This window comes from Nicotiana tabacum, chromosome 17 (genome assembly GCF_000715075.1).
Source record: "Nicotiana tabacum cultivar K326 chromosome 17, ASM71507v2, whole genome shotgun sequence".
Classification (NCBI taxonomy): domain Eukaryota; kingdom Viridiplantae; phylum Streptophyta; class Magnoliopsida; order Solanales; family Solanaceae; genus Nicotiana; species Nicotiana tabacum.
In genome coordinates this window covers 6,793,062-6,813,678 of record NC_134096.1, presented here as the reverse complement: position 1 = coordinate 6,813,678, position 20,617 = coordinate 6,793,062, and the positions used below count along the sequence as shown (strand labels likewise).

Below are 20,617 nucleotides of genomic sequence, written 5' to 3'. Positions count from 1 at the left end.
ACCGTTTAATCCAAAGATTCTTTTTTTTTAGGTGAAGACCATTACACCGCCTGAGCCACAGTTTTTACGTTGTTTGAAGCAAAAGCCATTACACCGTCTAAGCCAAAGACTTTATTTTTCTTGAAGATTTGACTTCATTTTATCTAAGGCATAGACTACTACATCGTCTAAGCCAAATATGTTTTGCTTTATTTGAGGCGAAAATCATTACACTGTCTAAGCCAAGAATTTTATTTTTTCTGAGACAAAGATTACTACACCGTCTAAGCCAAAGATTTTACTTTGTGTGAGGTAAAGACCATCAAAGACAATAAGTCTAACTTGTAGATTTTACTTTACTGCCAAAATATTTGACCTTATGGTGCAAAGGAACGGAAACTTGTTCTCATTTCGAGTTACGCATATAAGAGATTGTATAAAGCATAATTCTTTTTCAACAAGCTGACCACCAAGAATATCTCTTAAATTATAATCTTCACAAGTAATTTTACTATCTCATTTATATAGTTATTCTTTCTCCCTTCTCTTTTGCAAGTAGAAGAAGAAATCAATTCAAACCACACCGCTTTAGCAAAGAAAACCTCACAATCGAAGAATCTTTTTTCTCTGACATAAATCAAGTCATGCAAGCCAACGCTTTAAATACTTTCACTTGAAGATTTGAAGATCTATTAAAACTTTCCTTCAAAGAATTCAAGATATAAATATTTAAAGATGGTGTAGACTATATCAAAGGTTTCTACGATACACTTAGAGATATGCTGAAGCTTCCAACTAAAGAATTGAAGGCTATATCAATTTAAAGACTTCAAGACTATTATGTGGCGGCTTCTGAGTGGCTTTCAATTGAAATTTTGGTGCTTAAAAGAATTTAACTTGCAGATTTCAACTTGAAGACATGACAGACTTGAAGGCTTCTACTTAAAGACTTGACCAATTTGAAGACTTCGACTTGAACACTTAGTGGATTTGAAGAGTTTAACTTGATGATTCAACTTGAAAATTTTCCACAATTGAAGACTTCAACTTTTGGTGAATTCGAAGGCCTTAACTTGACTTGGCGATTTTGAAGACTTTAAGTTAATGATTCAATTTGAAGACTTCCCAGAATTGAAAACTTCAACTTGAAGATTTGGCAAATTCTATGGTCTCAACTTCACTTAGTAGATTTGAAGAATTCAACTTGAAGACTTCAGCTTCAAGGCCTAGCGGCTTGAATATTTCAAATTGATGATGTAAAAGACTTGGCAAAATGAACTTGACTTAGAATTGGAAACTTCAACTTGAATATTTAGCCTCTTATTAAAGAAACTACAATCATTCCATCAAAAACCTCAATTTGACATGGAGGGCTTGCCCCCATCGACCCATCAAGACAAGACAGAGAGTTAAGCGAAAGAATACACGTACACCTAATTTTCAAGTGTCAATCAAATGAATTATATTCCATCATACTTCATTCGAATAATGCCTTGGGTAATACGTATTTTTGAACTCATATGACCGAACTTAGAATGAAACTCTAAGTTGCCTGCGTACCTAGATGAAGAGGATCAAGTCATACCGTAGTTCTAAATGGGTGAGTGTTTTTTTTTTAAATGTCCTAACTTTTGCCTAGGCTGCCTCTTTCGAGGTTTTGGGGCCGTGCACAGTTTATACTCTTGCGGGCCACGAGTAACATGCAGTTTACACTCGTGTGTTGAGGAGCGTATTTGTTTTCTTCAAGGATAGTATCTCTTCATGAATTTTTCATTGATAGGGACAATCCGCAAACCTTCTGAGTCAACTATCTTGTAAGTGTCACTTGAGTATACCCCTTGTACACCATATGGCCCATCCCACTTAGCAAAGAATTTACCTCTAGATCGACGAGGGGTGATAATAGGCCTTTTTACCTCAAGAACTTGGTCACCCACTTGGAAAGATCCAAGGCGCACACTTTTGTTAAAAGATCGAGACAAACGAGCTTGATAACATTCAAGGCTTTGTTGAGATTCTAGACTATTTTCATCAAGAGCTTCCAATTTTTCAAGGAATAAGCGAGCATTTTCTTCATCAGTGAATGGCAAGCCACAGCGATAGGATTTGACGCTAAAGTGGGAGGACTACTTCAACTCCATAAACAAGTGAATATGGAGTCGGTTTCGTTGGTGTGTGATATGTGGTCCTGTATTCCCAAAGAGCTCCTTCCATTGTCTCATGCCAATCTCTCTTATACTTAGAGACAACCTTTTTTAACAAGTTGAAGAGCATCTTGTTAAACGCTTTAGCAAGTCCATTGGCAGCAGCATAATACATAGAGGAATTGCGTTGCTTGAAACCAAAAAGATCACATATTTTATTCATCAGCTTGTTATCAAATGACTTACCATTGTCCGTCAATATATATCGAGGAATGCCGAAACGATAGATAATATTGACTCGGATGAAGTTGGCCACATTTTCCTTCTTTACTTTCTTAAGAGAAACAACTTCATCCCACTTCGAGAAGTAATCAGTTGTGGCCAAAATGTATAGATGTACACCAGAAGACTTTAGCAATGGACCAACAATATCCAAACCTCAAGCATCAAATGTCCAAGAAGCAACAATTGGGTGTAATACTTCAGGTGGCTAATGTATGAAGTTAGCATGGAATTGGCAAGCTTTACACCTTCGAGCGTAATCTAAATAATCTTTAACCATGGTTGGCCAATAATACCCCAATCTTTTGATGTGGAAATGAAGTTTTGGCCCAAATTGATGCACTCCACATACTCCAGAATGTGCTTCTTGCAGGGCTTGAAGGGAACAATCAACCCCCAAACAACGTAAGAGCACTCCATTAAATGATCGTCTATAGAGTGAATTTTTATGATAAAGAAAGCGAGGGGCTCTCCTTCGTATTTCTGTCTTCCTTTGGGGATTTCTAGCAATATCCCATAACAAAGATAATCGATTAATGGTTGTCGCTAATCTTTAATTTCAACCTCAAAAATGACAGTACGATGCTCGACTTCGCTTTAGATAGGATTTAAGGCTTTCAAAAGCATTCCTACAAGCTTGGTCCCATTCAAAAGGAACTCCTTTCTTCATGAGGCGACTAAACGGTTGGCATCTTCCAACCAGATTCAAAATAAATCTTCTAAGATACGCCCACTTACCTTGTAAGCTTTTGAATTCATGAATATCCTTAGGCTCGGGCATTTTCAAGATAACATCCACCTTAGCTTGATCAATTTCGATACCTCGATGTCGAATAATAAAACTGAGGAACTTTCCAGAAGTAACCCTAAAGGCGCACTTCAACGGATTCATTATGAGTTGGTATCTCTGAAGTCGTTAGAATACCACCCTCAAATCTGGTAAGTGATCATCTCACTTTCTTGACTTTACCACCAAGTCATCAACATAACACTCCACGTTTTTGTAAAGCATGTCATCAAAAATGTTTTGCATGGCACATTGATATGTAGCAACAATATTTTTCAAACCAAAAGGCATTACCTTGTTGCAGTATATACCTTTAGGGGTTCGAAAGGCGGTAAATTATTCATATTTTGGTGCCATGCGAATTTGATTATATCCAGATGATCCATCCATGAAAGACATCGCCTCATATCCAGTCCTGGCTTCGGGATAGGAAGAGGAAATTCATCCTTATGACAAGCATTATTTAGGTCCCTAAAGTCAACACAAACCCGGATTTGGTCATTCTTCTTTCTTACATGGACGATGCTTGAAATCCATGTAGGATATTTAACTTCACGAACAAAACCATCCTTAATAAGCTTGTTAACTTCGGTTTCAATCAAGGGAACTAGTTCAGGTCTGAAGCGACATTGTGATTGCTTCACGGGACGAGTACATCGTTTAACAACAAGATGATGAACAACCACCTTGGGGTCTAAACCTGGCATTTCTTTGTAGATACAAGAAAATACATCTTGAACTCCTTAAGTAGCTCAATATATTTGCTCTCTTCATCACCAATTAGAGAGGCACTTACATTTGTGGGCTTTGGATCTTCAATAGCTCCGAGATTGACTTATTTTAGTGCATCAACCGTTCTCTTCACCCCTTCTTCAAGCTCAGGTGGTGCATTTTTAACGTCTTCTTCCTCTTGAGGATCACCATCGTGGAAAGATATGTGATGACATACATGAATATGAAGGCACTTTTCCTCGACATCCATATAAGATGAGGCATTTTGTTCGTCATGAATGGTGATATGATATGATATGATGACCCCACACTTTCTTCATCTTCCTCTCGTTCTTTAGTGTGGACTATAGTATGAGCCTTTGCTTTGAGGACCTCTCCGCACAAAACTAAAAGTTTGGTCTCTCGACGCATTCTAGAAGAAATCATACTTGGGCAGTATGTGGTCAAAATCTCCTTTTTTAGCGAAGATAGGTGCTCCAATCCTTCTATTAATTACATGACGCTTGTGTTTCTTCTTCAATGGTACCAACCTATCAAAGACTGAGGTCCTTGGTTACGTAAGTCGATCAAATACAGAAAGCTTCTCATTAAATGTCGTAGACTCCTCGTTAGTAGTAATGTAGTTACAACTTGCCCTTTTTTTGGAGATACGGATTGGCGCGGATTGTTTATAGCCCAAACATTCATGTGATTGCTTCAGGTGGTACTCTTTATTCATCATCATCTTTTGAGTAGGGTTTGAAGCTTCATGTGAGAGCTTTCCCAACTTGGATGATTCATTGGGATCATATTCAGCTTTTGTTAACAACTTGTAGGCATTTGGGTCAAAGCCCTCATCCGTACGCTCTGCAAGAAGTGCTAGATTTAGAAGCGAATTGGGGTTTGATGATTTGGCAAACCCTTTAAGCAACTTTATGGACGACTTAATTGCATCAATTCACTTGACATGAAGGGTCAAGCCTCCTAACACATTACCTTGCAGTTCAGAAGATGGATCTTCAACCTTCGTTGCCTTTGGGACATAGCGAAGAACGTGAGTCACTTTCTTACTTGAAGATGCCCTATTTATCTTGTTTCTATCATAAAGCACTTGATCCTTTTCAACTGTAACCTTTGCCTTGCCAGTTGCGACATCAACCTTCTTTGCAACATTTTTGGTCGGCGTCATGTCATCAACCTTAACCTCCTTTGAGACATAATTCTTTAAGTAGAATTTTGCATCGACAAAGTATGATTCAGCCTCGGTAAAGGGCTTATCATCAACAACTATCTTTTTTCGACCCCATCTTCACAATACTTCAAGCATTGATGGTAGATGGATAAAGCCATTTTGTTCTTGTATATCCATGGTCTTCCTAATAAGATATTATATGAGGTATTTGCATCGATCACGTGCATCCATTCACTCGAATGCAAATCTCCAATATTTATTTCTAATTTGATAGCATCTATAGATCTTTGCCCCCCTTGATTGAACCCTTGAATCATCAATTAGAATGTTGACAGTACGAATTGAGAGAATGTTGACGCTTGATCCATCATCAATTAGAATTCTACTTATCCTCCACTCATGCACAAATCCAAACATAAACATGGGATGATTGTGGCGTGTTTCACCAAGCAAGAGATCATCATTAGTAAATGTTATTTTTGCATCACAAGTGTCCACTTCTTCGGGGAGATGCTCATTGAGTTTTTCAGACAAGGGAGGTGACATCAATGATGTATCTTCCTTCTTTGTTTCTTCATCTACCTTACAGCATGAGGTCTTGATATATAAAGGAAGCTTGCGGGCATAACCAGCTTGGAAAGAATTCATCCAATGTCACTCGACGACGTAGCCTTTGATAGTAATTCTTCTCCATTTTTGCTTTATTCTAATTATTCTTTATCATTATCTTCTCGGGTCTTTTCACCATTTCCCCCTAGTCAATTGCTTATTTGACTCCCTTTGTGAATTAGTCTTGCAACGTCTCTGCCGGGTCATAAGAATTCAACCTTCATCATCAGTTTGACCATCACGTGATTCACTTTCCTATTGAGATCTTTCCTCCACTGTTACTTCATTCACTATACATAGAAGCAATGGTTTGCTCACATTAATAGGTTCAAAGTCACCAAATTTAATCATATTCGGTGATGATGCAGTTTGGATGCCACCACATTCGTGTACTTCTACAAAATTGTAAAGGACAATGGGATCAAGTGAACCAAACACGACAGAGACTTGATTCGAACTTTTCTTCTCATCCTCAAGCAAGATTTTTCCTTCAGCGGCCAAATCCATGACTTTCTCCTTGAAGATAAAGCACTTTTCAATAGGGTGGCCAGTCAACTGATGGTACTTGCAATAATTTGGATCATTAGTCCTTCCAGCTTAGTCTGGCCGCTTCATTTTAGGTAACTCAATGAGTTTCAACTCAAGGAGTTCTTCAAAAATTGCTAGAACATCATAGTCCAAGAATGGATATTCTTTCGCTTGCATTTCCTTCAAAGTTAATTTTCGGCCAACTTTGTCGTGTAAGGACGTTGTCTTCACACTTTGCTTCTTACTCACTTTTGTAGTTACCTTTAATGGCAAGACATTAACATTCATTGATTCTTTTCTCTCATACTTTGAAAAAAACTTGCCTCCTTTCTTTATTTCTTGTTTATCCTTCACTTTGCGAGGTTCATAAACAGGTGGCCCTTAATTTCCACTTGAAGACATGCTTAACAGTTAACTCCATATCATGAGCACATGTAGACAATTCTTCAAAGGACAAGGCTTGATACCCTGTAGGATGTAGCAAAGTCCCCCATGCATTCCTTGGATACACATTTCTATCCCAGAACCTTCAATAAGTCTGTCTTTGCAGTTGAGGCTTGCATTCCTCCATCCATTTATGAAATCAACGACTGGTTCATCCTTCTATTGACACGTGTTTGTGAGTTCAACCATACTTACAGTACGCCTTGTGCTATAGAAGCGATTGAGAAATTCATGTTCAACTTACTCACAATTGTCGATGAAATCGTCCTAGAGGTCAGTGTACCAATCAAAAGCATTTCCTTTTAAGGAATGAACAAACTGCTTGGTAAGATAATCTCCATAGGTTCCAGCATTATTACAAGTTTCGACGAAGTGTGCAATGCATTGTTTTGGATTTCCTTTACCATCACATTGTTGAAATTTTGGGGGTTGATAACCTGCATGCATCTTCAAACTATCAATTCTCGCAGTGTATGGCTTTACATATGAGAGAGAAGACCTGACAACAACATCGTACTTATCTTTAATGGTTACCATGATGGAGTATGTCAATTGGTCAATGGGAATAATCCCGTCAGATGAAATCTAAAGTTCTTTAGGAGTCGTTGTCTGCCTTGCAGATGAGTCTCTTTTATCTTGCATCATAGGGAGCTTTCCAGGGGCATGAATTGAATCTCCCTCCATCATGCTTTCAACTCTATCTGTCAACTTCACAATTTGATTATCTTGATCTTGCATATTCTTCGTTAACCCCTCAATTGCCTTTGTTAAATTTGCAAGTTGTTCTTCAACAATTGAAATGTTAGTCACCATTTCTTAGATAACCGTCGTGGATGGCAGAGCAAAGCATGAATTTTCTCTTACACCATACTTTGAGTGGAACAACTCTCATGGAGTGATTGCAGCAGATACAGTGATCAAGACATCATCATCATCATCATCTTGTGTGATGAGTTTCTTAGATCTAGACGGGCTAAGTAGAACCAATGTCTTTTCAACAATTTCAGCAATGTTCGCTCCTTCTTCCAATTCAGTTGAAAATGATCTTGCCCTCTTTGATGATCAAAAATCAAAGATAGGAACTAATGCAGATGGCATTTGAAATTCTTGTCATCCCTGCAAGTTTACTTTGTTCCTCGTGACGGGTCCTACGCTTTTCATAGTAGCATCCAACAAGTTTTCAACATCAGAGAAAAACTTAGAATCCGTAGTAGTAATGAGTTTGAAGTTGATCTTCGTAGGATCCATTTCTATATTCTTGAAATTTGGTAATTGAAGAGATGAGAGGTAGAGATGGTCCACTGGGCGTGCCAGAAATTTGTAACAACAAATTTTCGCGTCTTGATAAATAAATAATCAAGGCTGAAAAATTGTGTAACAAATATAGTATTTGATTTCAATAATAATGAGTGTTACAATCTTTATGGTATTCATATGATCCTTCGAGAATATAAACTATCTTGATGAGCTTGATTTTGATTTTGATTAAAGGGTTTATAAAGCTTGGTCTTGAATCTTCTTCTTGAACTTGAATTTGGATTTGATCACAAACAAGTAATTTGATCTTGAACGCCTTGGTATTTGATTTGGCTTCGTTCTTGATCTTGAACTTGTAGCTTGTAGAGAAATCTGCGGTATTTGATCCACGAGTTCTCTGCTAGCTTCTTGTTATCACTTCTGGTATCTTCTAACTTTATGAAGACCTCTATTTATAGTTGTAGGGAGTGGTGTGGCTCCGCGATTCGATTGGTCCATTTGCAATGACCAATACCATCTAGACACTTGGCATGACTCTACTGGTTGTTGTTTTGACTTAGTATGCCACCCTTTCTTGACACATGGCATGAATTCATTGGCTCATATATTTGGCTTGGATTGCCGCATCATTTGACACGTGGCATGATTTTATTGGCTTGTTCTTTTGACTTGGATAGCCACATCACTTGATACGTGGCATGAGCATGGGCTTTAAGATAGGCTAATAGCCATTTGGACCTCGGGTTTATCATTTAATTTGTAGTCTAATTAAATGAACTAGCCCAACACATATATAATTAACCCAACTTACTAGTCGCAATATTTGTTCGGACTAATGTCTTGAATTTAATATGGTCCAAATTATTTTATGTATTTAAATCCGATAAAATTTAAATGCTTACAGTGCTTTAACAACTATAAGTGTTTGAATGAAACTCCATAGAATATCGGGATCGGGATGACAAAACGGGGCAAGTAAAAGTATTTATTAGGCTATACTGCCTATATTATATTTAAGAAAACCAATATTTATTAACATACACATTTTGGTTCTTTTCTTTCTTTTCTTTCCTTTCCTCATTTGGGTGAGTTGATATTTTGTTGATTACAAATGAATCTGCAATTAAATCATGTTACCTCACCACTTGGAAAGTAATTTTATATGACAATGAAAAAACAATTGATTTCCTTTTCTCACACCATCTCGAATAACTCACTTGCCAATATTCTCATTCATTTCAAATTGCATTAATCTTAACTTAAAAATCAAGAATGATTTTTGAAACTATATATAACTCAACAAATTGGGATATGTATTTTTACAAAGAGATACAACTTGTTAAGATTTGTTTGCAAACTTAGCAACTTTATAAAGCACACTTTTCAGCCATGGCAACGAGGAAGGCTTCTTTCACTTTCTTGGTTTGTCTGGTTCTCATCACAATTGGTTTCTCTCTTCTCACTACAAAATTCTTAATTTTTTTTCTTCTATTATATTTTAATATTTTACACTTATCTTATAGCAAATGTAAAACTTAATGTATATTCGGGGGCATATGTAGTTTAATATTATATGATCATCTAAACTCAGTAGTTTTGGTTTAATTGTTTTTGCAAGTATTAAAAGTTCAATCAATAAAAGTTGAACCCAATAAATCAATGGATTGTGATATTTTGTTGAACTTGAATCCATAATTAATTACATCCATTTGTCAAATATACAAGAAACATACACTGATTATATATAAAATATATGTATTATATATTAATAAATAAAAAAATATTTTTTGTCAGCTAGTATTATTTTTTTGGAACGGCTATACAATATATAGCATACTGTTTGTGGCGACATTGCACATGCGTTAGCGGCTTCCCACCGCGTGGCCGAAAGGCTATTATAAATCCTCCAGCAAAAGCATAAGATTATATGTTCTATCCATGTTTCCTTTGATTTTCATATGAAATAAAATGCATTTCAGCTAGTCATTTGACCTTTTATTCAGCATTATAATAATGACATTAATGCAAGTCACTTTTCTTTTTCCGATTCTATCTTTAGACGGTACGAATTAACTTTTTAAATTATATAAATTAAATGACAGTTCGGTATAAGGAGTATTCTAGTAAGGAGTATTCTATATTCATGCAGGATCCGGGAAAAAGACATATCCTAAAAGAGTATGATATAGACCGCCTACCTTAATTCAAGAATCAATGGCTAATTTCATGGATCGAACTCGTAACCTATATCATAATTTAAGTCGTCTTATCACAACCATTTTTTACTCTATCATACGTTAATAACATGAATATACGGACCACCAAATTCAAAGAAGTATCTTGGCAAACACGTATGACGTATTGAATATACAGACCACCAACTGGTTTGATTTTCATATGAAATAATGATTTCGACTAGTGATTTGACCCTTTATCAGCATTATAATAATGGCATTAATATAAGTCGCTTTTTCCCCATCCTTTTCGGTTCTATTTTTAGACGGTTAAACTTGTTAAATTATATAAATTAAAGGGCAGCTTGACCCACAAATCATTCTGCATTCACCCAGGATTCAGGGAGGATCGCATCTCAAGAGGATATTATGTAGGCAATCTACACTGATACAAACATTAGTGACTGATTTATAGAAGAGTGGTGAGCTAGTGCAAGCTGTGGCGGTAGAATACTATTATATTAAGCGGTATTATTTGTATAGTTAGTTAATTAGTTAGGATGTTAATACTGTAGAAATGCGGTTAACTCTACTGTAGGTGTTACTGTATAAATAGCTCTTGTACAGATACGTTTCATTTTTTAGAAGAAGATAATGGAAGTTCTTCACTTCTAATCATAATTTCTCTCTCTAAACTCATCTCGTCTTCTTTCCCATTCATTCTCACAATTGAAACTTCCATATTTGGATGTTATCATGGTATCGGAGCCTGCGTCGTGAGTCTCCGGCCACTGAATACTTTCATATCCTCTCAACTTTGGAATTAAATCATCTCCACTTGCGTTGGGTTTAAAACTAGGGTTTTGTAATTTGAACTAATTCTCTATAAAACAGAGTAATTGTGCAATATCTCTGAGCTTATCTACAATTTCCATGGCAATTGGCGAGGAAACCAATACCACACCAATCAGACCTACCACAAGAACCTCTCACGATACAGTTGTTCCCATTCGTGGCAATGTCTTCCCTACAATTGATCATAACCATCCTATATACCTACAACCAATTGACACTCCAGGTAGCTCCTTAATCTCTCTTCAGTTAACTGGATCTGAGAACTATGACATTTGGAGTAGATCTATCAAAATTGGATTGTTAGATAAGAGCAAACTAGGTTTTGTTGATGGTAGATTCCCTAAGTTTATGGTTGAGCCGGAATTACATGATCAATGGGGAAAGGTAAATGTTGTAGTGTTGTCCTGGATCGTGAATGCCGTAAGACCAAGATTGTTAAGCAGTGTAGTGTATGATTCAAATGCATACAAAGTATGGGAGGACTTGAAAGAAAGATTTGATAAAGTGAATGGTGCTAGGGTGAAATACCTGCATAAAGAGATTCACTCTCCTACTCAAGGCACAATGACTGTTACAGACTACTTCTCTAAACTCAGAGACCTTTAGGATGAGTTTGATGCTATAATGCCACGTCCCAACTGTCCATGTCCTGAGTCAAGGAAGTATCTTGAGCACTTTGAGTACCAAAGATTTTTACAGTTCCTAACAGGTTTAAATGAGTCTTACAGCCATACAAGGAGTCATATCACAATGATGTATCCCACTCTATCTGTAAACAAGGCATACTCCATGATCATAGATCAAGAGAGCCAAAGAAACCTTGCTAATTTCACACAAGTCTCACAAGTCACCAAGTTAATAGAAAGCACTGCCTTGTTCAGCAATATGGGAGGAAACTATGTTGTCACCAATTTCAAACCTGGACCAAAAAGAAACATACTTGTGTGTGAGTAATGTCATTTGAGGAGCCATACTAAGGAAAATTGCTATAGGCTAGTTGGATATCCACCATATTTCAAGTCCAAAATGAGAGGAGGAGCAACTGGAACTGGCAACTCCTATGAAAACCAAGTTGGCTAGATGACACCTCTTACAGGAGATGCAGCATGTGGAGTAAATGGTGCAGCCAACAATGTTGGAAAACTTGGGCAACAACCACATGTCAAGGGAGGTTTCACATCTATGGCATCACCAGCAGCTCAATAACAAGATCCTGCAGCCTTCTTCACACCAGAGCAGTATCAGCAGATCATTCAAATGCTCAATAAGGGATCAGATGAAGGATCCTCAACCAATTCAGCAGCTGCAAGTACAGAAACAGATCTTATGTCTATCTATAGTGATAGAGAATGGATTGTGGATACAAGTGCATCCAACCACATGGCCTCAAATGCTAAAGGCATACAGATTAGTACCAAAACCAGACAGGAGCAATGTGCATCTACCTACAGGAGGTGTAGTATCAGTTACACACACATGATCTGCCTCTGTGTTTAAGAACCAAGACATAACTAATGTGTTGTACATACCTGAGTTTAAGTTCAATCTTCTCTCAGTATCCAAACTCACTAAAGAACTGAAATGCTTGGTAATGTTCTTCCCTGACTTCTGCATCTTCCAGGACATCTTCAATGGACAGGTGAAGAGGATTGGTAGGGAGAAACATGTACTATACGTGTTGAAGGAGAAGCAAGTGAAGACCTCATGCCAGGATTCTAGACAACAAGTGAAAAATAACACCATCACATGTTCTATGAATAAGGTTAGTCATGCTTACATGTCTGCAATATCAGATTCTAGTAGCCTATGACATAAGAGGCTAGGTCATGCACCATTAGAAGTAATAAATAAGCATGGGTTGCTTAGACATTTGAAATCTGATACTCATCAACATTGTACTGTCTGTCCCCTTGCAAAAAAAACAAAGTTTCCTTTTCAGCTGAGTAATACTGTGTTTGCCATTGATTTTGATTTACTGCATTGTGATATTTAGGGACCTGTAGAGTTCCTACCTATGATGGCAAAAGATTTTTTTTCACTATAGTATATGACTATACTAGGTTCACTTGGATATTTCTCCTTCACTCAAAGTCTAATACTATAGTAGTTCTTAGGGATTTTTTTGCTAAGATTAAAAACATTTTCAGTGTTTCTGTTAAGATACTCAGAACAGACAATGGCAGTGAGTTCTTTAGCACTGACTTCAAGAAATTCCTATTTATTCATGGGATTGAACATCAAAGTACATGCGAGTACACTCCCTAGTAGAATGGAGTAGCAGAAAGGAAACACAGAACTGTCCTTGAAATAGCCAGAGCATTGAGGTTCCAGGCAGACATCCCTCTTAGATTTTGGGGTGAATGTGTCAACACTGCTGTCTATCTACTGAACAGGCTGCCATCAAGAGTCATCAACTTCAAATCCCCATTTGAGATGATATATTTGCATGCTCCCTCTTTGAGTCATCTCAAAGTATTTGGTTATCTGTGCTATGCTGTTGTCCCTAAGTACATGGATAAATTTGTTTCTAAAGCCATCCCATAAGTACTTTTGGGATATTCTTGTACACAAAATGGATACAGACCATATGATCTATAGAACAAGACTCTCTTAGTAAGCATAAATATGGTGTTCAAAAAAGGATGTCTTTCCCTTCAAACATTTGAAGTCTGCAGGTACTCATATATTTCCAATTTTGGACCTGCTACCATTAGCTGAATCTACTGTAGAGATGTCTCAAACTCTCACAAATCAGCCCAGTCATATAAATAATTCAACTGAGGGGGAGGTTTCATCATATCCTCATGTTCCTGAATAAGCTCATGCAGAAATCATATCACATTCATATGCAGATGTCAGTCCTTTACTTGAACCATCCAAATCTATGGAGCTCAAAAGATCTAGCAGACCAAGCAAGCAAACCACGAGTGTGGTTGCAGGATTATGTCACTAAACCAATGGGCAACTCTTGTGCATATCCTATTCCTTCCTATGTTACTTACTCACACCTGAAGCCATCTTATCAGCATATATTGGCTCTTCACTCAGTTGTATTTGAACCTAAGACCTTCAAAGATGTTGTTTTTTATCCTCAATGGGTGCAGGCAATGAAGCAGGAAGTTGCAGCACTTGAAGATAATAAAACTTGGTCTATTGTAGACTTGCCACCTGGCAAGACTCCCAATGGATGCAAGTGGATATTCAAATTTAAATATAGAGCTTTATGAGAGATTAAAAGATACAAAGCCAGGCTAGTGGCCAAAGGATACATCCAGAGAGAGGGTCTATATTACACTGAGACCTTCTCCCGTGTGGCTAAGATGGTGATTATTAGGTCCATCATTGCTTTGGCTGCCTCTAAACACAGGTTGATCTACCAAATGGATGTCCACAATGCATTCCTAAATGGTGATCTCCCTAAAGAGGTGTGCATGCATATTCCTAAAGGTTTTTACATGCAGGGGGAGACAAAGAAGGTCTGCAAATTGTACAAATCATTATATGACCTTAAGCAGACTCCAAGACAGTGGAACATGAAACTAACTGAAGCCCTGGTGAAGATGAGATTCAAGCAGATCACTTTGACTATTCTCTATTCACTAAAAGAACAAATGATAACATTGTGGTTGTCCTAGTGTATGTAGATGATTTACTCATCACTGGTACCAATCCCAATCAACTAAATGAGACAATAAATGATCTGCAGACCAGGTTCAAGATGAAAGATCTTGGTGAGTTGAAGTTCTTCATGGGGATTGAATTTTCCAAGTCTAAGGAAGGCATAGTGATGAATCAGATGAAGTACGCCATGGAATTAATCTCTGAATCTGGCCTAGGTGGAGCAAAACCTACTGGAAGCCCACTTGAAATGAATAAGAAACTAACTTCTGCAGAGTATGACAGCTGGATGGAAACCAATGCTGAGGATGAGATGTTAAGGGGTCCTAGTAGCTTCCAGAGGTTAGTTGGAAGACTATTATATCTCACCATGACCAGACCTGACTTATCTTTTGTAGTGCAAGTTTTCAGTCAATTAATGCATTGTCCAAAGGTGTCACACGTGGAAGTTGCTCTTAAAGTGGTAAGGTACATCAAAGTTGAACCTGGACTTGGCCTGTTTATGCATGCTGACAACACAAATAAACTTACAGCCTATTGTGACTCGGACTGGGGAGCGTGCCTACAAACAGGAAGATCAGCTGGCTACTTAGTCAAGTTTGGGAATACCCTTGTATCATGGAAGTCTAAGAAACAAGACATTGTCTCTAGGAGCTCAGCAAAAGCTGAATTCAGAAGCATGGCTACATATGCAGCTGAAGTGACCTGGTTGATAGGGCTGTTTGAAGAACTTGGTGTAAAGTTAGAACTACTCGTTGTTATCTTATGTGACATCAAGACAGCTATTCAGATTGCTACCAATCCAATCTTTCACGAGAGGAATAAACACATGGACATAGACTGTCATTTTGTGAGGGAAAATATCTTACAAGAAGTGATGAAAACTGAGCATCTACCTACCAAAGAGAAACTAGCTGATCTAAGTTTGGGTAAGGTGCAACATGATTATCTACGAGGGAATCTTAGGCTGAAGAACTTGTCCAAGCTATCAGCTCGAGCGGGAGTGTAGAAGAGTGGTGAGCTAGTACAAGTTGTGGCTGTAGAATATTGTTATATTAAGATGTATTATTTGTATAGTTAGTTAATTAGTTAGGATGTTAACACTGTAGAAAGGCGGTTAACTTTACTGTAGGTGTTAGTGAATAAATAGCTCTTGTACATATATATTTCATTTTTTAGAAGAAGATAATGGAAGCTCTTCACTTTTCTCATAATTTCTCTCTCTAAACTCCTCTCGTGTTCGTCCCCATTTATTCTCATAGCTGAAGCTTCCAGCTATGGATGTTATCATGATTCCACGGCTAAAACTCGTGACATATATCATAATTTATGTCGTCTATCATAATCATTTTTTCAAACTCACAATTAAGTTAATGACTTGAATATATGGACGACCACAAAAAAAAAATCTTTTTTGGTTATTTGAACATTTATGTTAATAATCTTTCTTAAACTTTTATCGCGTCAAATTCTATCACATAAAGTGGAATAAAATATATAATTTGTACACGACGGAGCAACATTTTTTTAACGTAATAATATTACATATTAGATAACATTATAACAAAAGTAAGAAAAATAATTAAAATTCAACTAAAAGGAAAAGACATTTTTTTTGCCTAATGGCTAATATATAAATAAAATTCCAAAAATGGGTCCAATGCTTACAAGATGTCCAAACCAAAATAGAAGTTGCATGAAGCTACTAGCTATTAAAAAGATAGAAAAGCTAAAATCTAATGAACTAACTATTACAACATGATAAGTTGAATGCTTCCTTCTCCTATTAGTGTACGTGAATCCAATTGTCATTGTAAAATACCAAGCAACACCTATCAAGCTCTCACCAGGCGCCAGGGTATATTGTCCATAGGCTAAAATGAATTCCAAACATCTCCACCGCAGAGTTGAAGTCCGCATCGTCCTCCAAGTGTCGCTACTATATGATCTCCATATGCAGTGGACTGATTTTGTTCAAGTATTAATCATGTGCTCACTCACCAAGATTAATGTGTAGAAGAGGAGCCTGGCTTTAGGCAGGCTTTGCAAGGCAAAAGCCAGACTTGAGCTGGCTTTAGGAAGGCTTTACAAGGCAAAGGCCAGGCATACGTTGGCTTTAGGCAGGCTTTGCAAGGCAAAAGCCAAGCATGAGCTGGCTTTAGGCAGGCTTTGCAGGACAAAGGCCAGGCGTGAGCTGGCTTTACGCAGGCTTTACAAGGTAAAAGCCAGGCATGAGCTGGCTTTAGCCAGGCTTTACAAGGCAAAAGCCAGGCATGAGCTGGCTTTAAGAAGAATTTGCAAGGCAAAGACCAGCCTGTGCCTTTTTGTGATCTTGTAAGCTCAGATCCTTCCCTACTAGAACCTTTAATGTAGACATCATTCAAAACATTGCTAAACCATCCTCAGGCTGAGCTTGAAATCATGCTAATACCACTGAGAAATGATTCAACAATATTCAAAAATACCATATGATGGGTTCAACATCTTCCTTAGCATTTGGACATATTAGTTTGTTCAGAATCCAATCTTGTGAAGCCATCAGTCTGGGGTTCTTCTATTTGCTATCCTAATCCTAAGGTTAGGTGATTGAGATTTGTCTAGATTGATCAACCTCATCCCTGCACTAGGCAGTTTAGAGAATGAATGAAACTCAGATGTACCTGCAAAAGAGAACACAATGTTAGTTATATAATCCGCCACTGAGTTGCCTTCTCTGAACACATGTTGAAAGATCACATTGAAGTTGTCCTTCATCTCTATAATTTTCTTCACATACTGTGCAATTACCCAAGGAGGATCCCATTCCATTTCTATCGCCTTCTTCATCACCAATGAATCAGTCTCCAGTATGAGAGGGTGAAAATTACGCTCCACACAATATTCCAACCCTTGACGAATAGCCTTAGCTTCAGCCACCACATTAGTTGTAACTCCCAGGTCTACTGCTCCAGCATACACCACATCACCTTCATCATCCCTCACACAAAAGCCTAAGGAGCTAGGTCCAGGATTGCCCCTTTGAAGCTCCATCAGCATTACATTTGTACCAACCATGGCCAGGAAGCTGCCATGTTACTCTTGTAGTGATCAATATAGGTTTATATCCTTCAAAGTATTGAATCATGTCTGGCCATAACAATGGAATATTAGGTATCCAAGCATACCTCACCCTTGCCAGTTGATGCAATGTCCTATTTATCTCATGAATCACCCTATTTGTGGACATTGAACCACCATGTTTACCTGCATTTCTTCTCTTCCACAACTCCTAAGTGATGATAGTTGGTACTTCTTGAAATAGTGGCTTTAATTTCGGACAACACTGAGCATACCACCAATGCCTTGTAATCTTCTTCAATTGAATCAATTGCACAGAAATTCCAGCAGCCCCCATGAACAAGTTCCATACCTTACAGGCAGTAGGACTTGTGACAAATATATGCTCAATGGATTCCTCTTGGGGCTGCTGACAACACCAATACCTAGACATCACCATTTTTCCTTGCCTCCTCCACATGTCATCGGTGGCTATTTTCGGCCTCCACAATCTCCACAAGAAGAAAGATATCTTGAATGGCAAACCTTTAATCCACATTAACTTGAATTCCTGATTAGGATCTGCCCTATGCCTTAATATTTGCCAAGCACTGCTAACACTGAACTTTCCTGAAGGAGTTGGCATCCAGTGTGGCTTATCCCAATATCCCTCACTGCCTTCATAGTGTACATTTAGCTTTATATGTTCTGCAATTTCCTCATTGAAAGTTTGATCTAGCAGTTGGTCATCCCATGTTTCCCCTTGTCGCAGTTCTGCCACCTCCTGAAGACCTTCATTGATTGGAAAGTCTTCAGGCAATACATGATAAAGTGCACCCAATCTAGTCCAATTTTCATGTCAAATATTAGTTGTTCCACTCTTCAATTCCCATACGATCTCATGTTCTACTTCTTCCCTAGCATTCAACATTTGTCTCCAAACATGAGACCCTCCCCTGAAATGCACCACTGTTGGTGGCTCCTTCTTGCAATACTTATTCCACATGAAATTAGACCACAAAGATTTTGTGGTCCTAAACCTCCACCATACTTTAGAAAACAGTGCCCTTGAGACATCATTTAAGGACCTAAAACCTACCCCCCCCTTCCTCTTTAGGAAGGCAAAGATTTTGCCATGAAGCCCAGTGTCTGCTTCTACCTTCTTCCTTTGTGCTCCAAAAGAACCTAGCAAAGGTCTTATGTAGATGCCCCAGGATGCTGTTTGGTGGATCAAGGACTGAGAACATGTGAACTGGCATACTTTGCAACACATTAGAGATGAGTGTTGCCTTTCCTCCAAATGACAGCGGTTTTCCTTTCCATGAATGCAATTTAGCCTTCACCTTCTTGATAAGCTCTTCATAATAGTCCTTCCTCCTTCTAGTGTAAAAAATAGGACACCCTAGATATGTGAAGGGGAATTTACCTCTTGCAAATCCTGTAATAGCTCCAACTGCCTGAAACAATCCATTAGCAACCTTTGAATACATGTAGTATGAACTCTTATCTTTGTTGATCATCTGACCTGATATCTTCTCATAGTTCCCCAACACTGCCATAATCTTGCTCAAAGAGGGAGGATGAGCAGATGCAAAGATTATTGTATCATCAGCATACGCCAAGTGGTTTAAAAATCAGACCACTTAGGCATTCCAAATCCCACAAATGACTTGTCTTCAAAAAGCTTATTCAAAGACCTGGAAAGTACCTCAACTGACAGAATGAACAATGCTGGAGATAGGGGATCACCTTGTTTCACACCCCTTGTCGACTTAAAGAACCCTGAGTACTGCCCATTCACCAATACTGAATATCAGTTATTTGACATCAAGTTCCATACCATGTTGATGAAGTGTTCAGAAAATCCCATCTTCTTTAGCACATGCAATAAGTACTTCCATGAGACCCTATCATAGGCCTTAGCCATATCAAGCTTGATCACCACATTAGTTGGCTTTCCCCTTAACCTTATGTCAGTGACAATTTCTTGAGTCAATAAGATGTTCTCAAATATACTCCTACCCTTTACAAATCCGGATTGATTAGTAGCTATTAGAGATGGCAAAAAAATCTACAATCTGTCATGTAACACCCTAGACAAAACCTTGTTAATGAAGTTGCTCAAACTAGTAGGTCTTAAGTCAGAGAAGGTCTCGACTCTAGGTTTCTTGGGCAGCAACACTAGATTGGTGTGAGTGATGGATTTAGGCAATGTAGATCCTCCATAGAAGTGTAGTACCATGTTGTGGATATCAACACCAATAACATACCAACATGTTTGATAAAACAAGCCAGTGAATCCATCAGGGCCACTAGCACTCTCCCCACTAAGCTCAAAAATGTTGCCCTTACTTCTTCAATTATTGGCAATCTGCTAAGTTCCAAATTTTGATCCATAGTGACCATTGAAGGTACATTATTGAGCAAGGGAAATTCAGAAGCATCACCTTCATTTGTGAACTATTTTTGATAAAAGTTCACTGCAGCTGTAGCCAATTGCTCCTGGCCTTCAATCCATACCCCACTGTCACTTTTGATCCTCTTCAGTTGCAATTTCTTTCTTTTGCCATTGACATGGTTGTGAAAGAAACTTGTATTCCTATCTCCTTCAGCAAACCAATTCATCCCAGCTTTTTGCTTCCAATATTGCTCCTCAATATTCAAGTATTTCTTCAATTCAGATTGAGCCTTTTGAAGCACAATCCTATTCTCAGTTGTAGGTTCTTCTTCAAACAACATCTCTTTCACCCTAATAATGTCCTCCAAAATAGCCAATTGCTTGAAGATATCACCAAATGTTTCCCTATTCCATTTTGAGAGTGCTGCCTTCACCCTTTTGATATTCTGCTTGAACATCAAAAATTGATCCCCTATGAAATTAGTTTCCCAATTCTGCCTCACCACATCCATAAATGTAGCATGCTTTGTCCAAAAGTTCAAGAATATGAAAGGCTTGACAAACTTGGTTGTCTGCACCCCACATGTCATTAGCAATGTTGCA

At 38.0% G+C, this 20,617-nt stretch overlaps 1 protein-coding gene across 1 annotated transcript; it reads left to right on the top strand.

The window, feature by feature from the left end:
* The first annotated feature begins 11,040 nt into the window (after positions 1 to 11,040).
* Positions 11,041 to 11,568, top strand: LOC142171677 (uncharacterized). The gene has a single exon (XM_075235365.1). The coding sequence runs from the start codon at positions 11,041 to 11,043 to the stop codon at positions 11,566 to 11,568; it is 528 nt and encodes a 175-aa protein (XP_075091466.1).
* Positions 11,569 to 20,617: the final 9,049 nt, after the last annotated feature.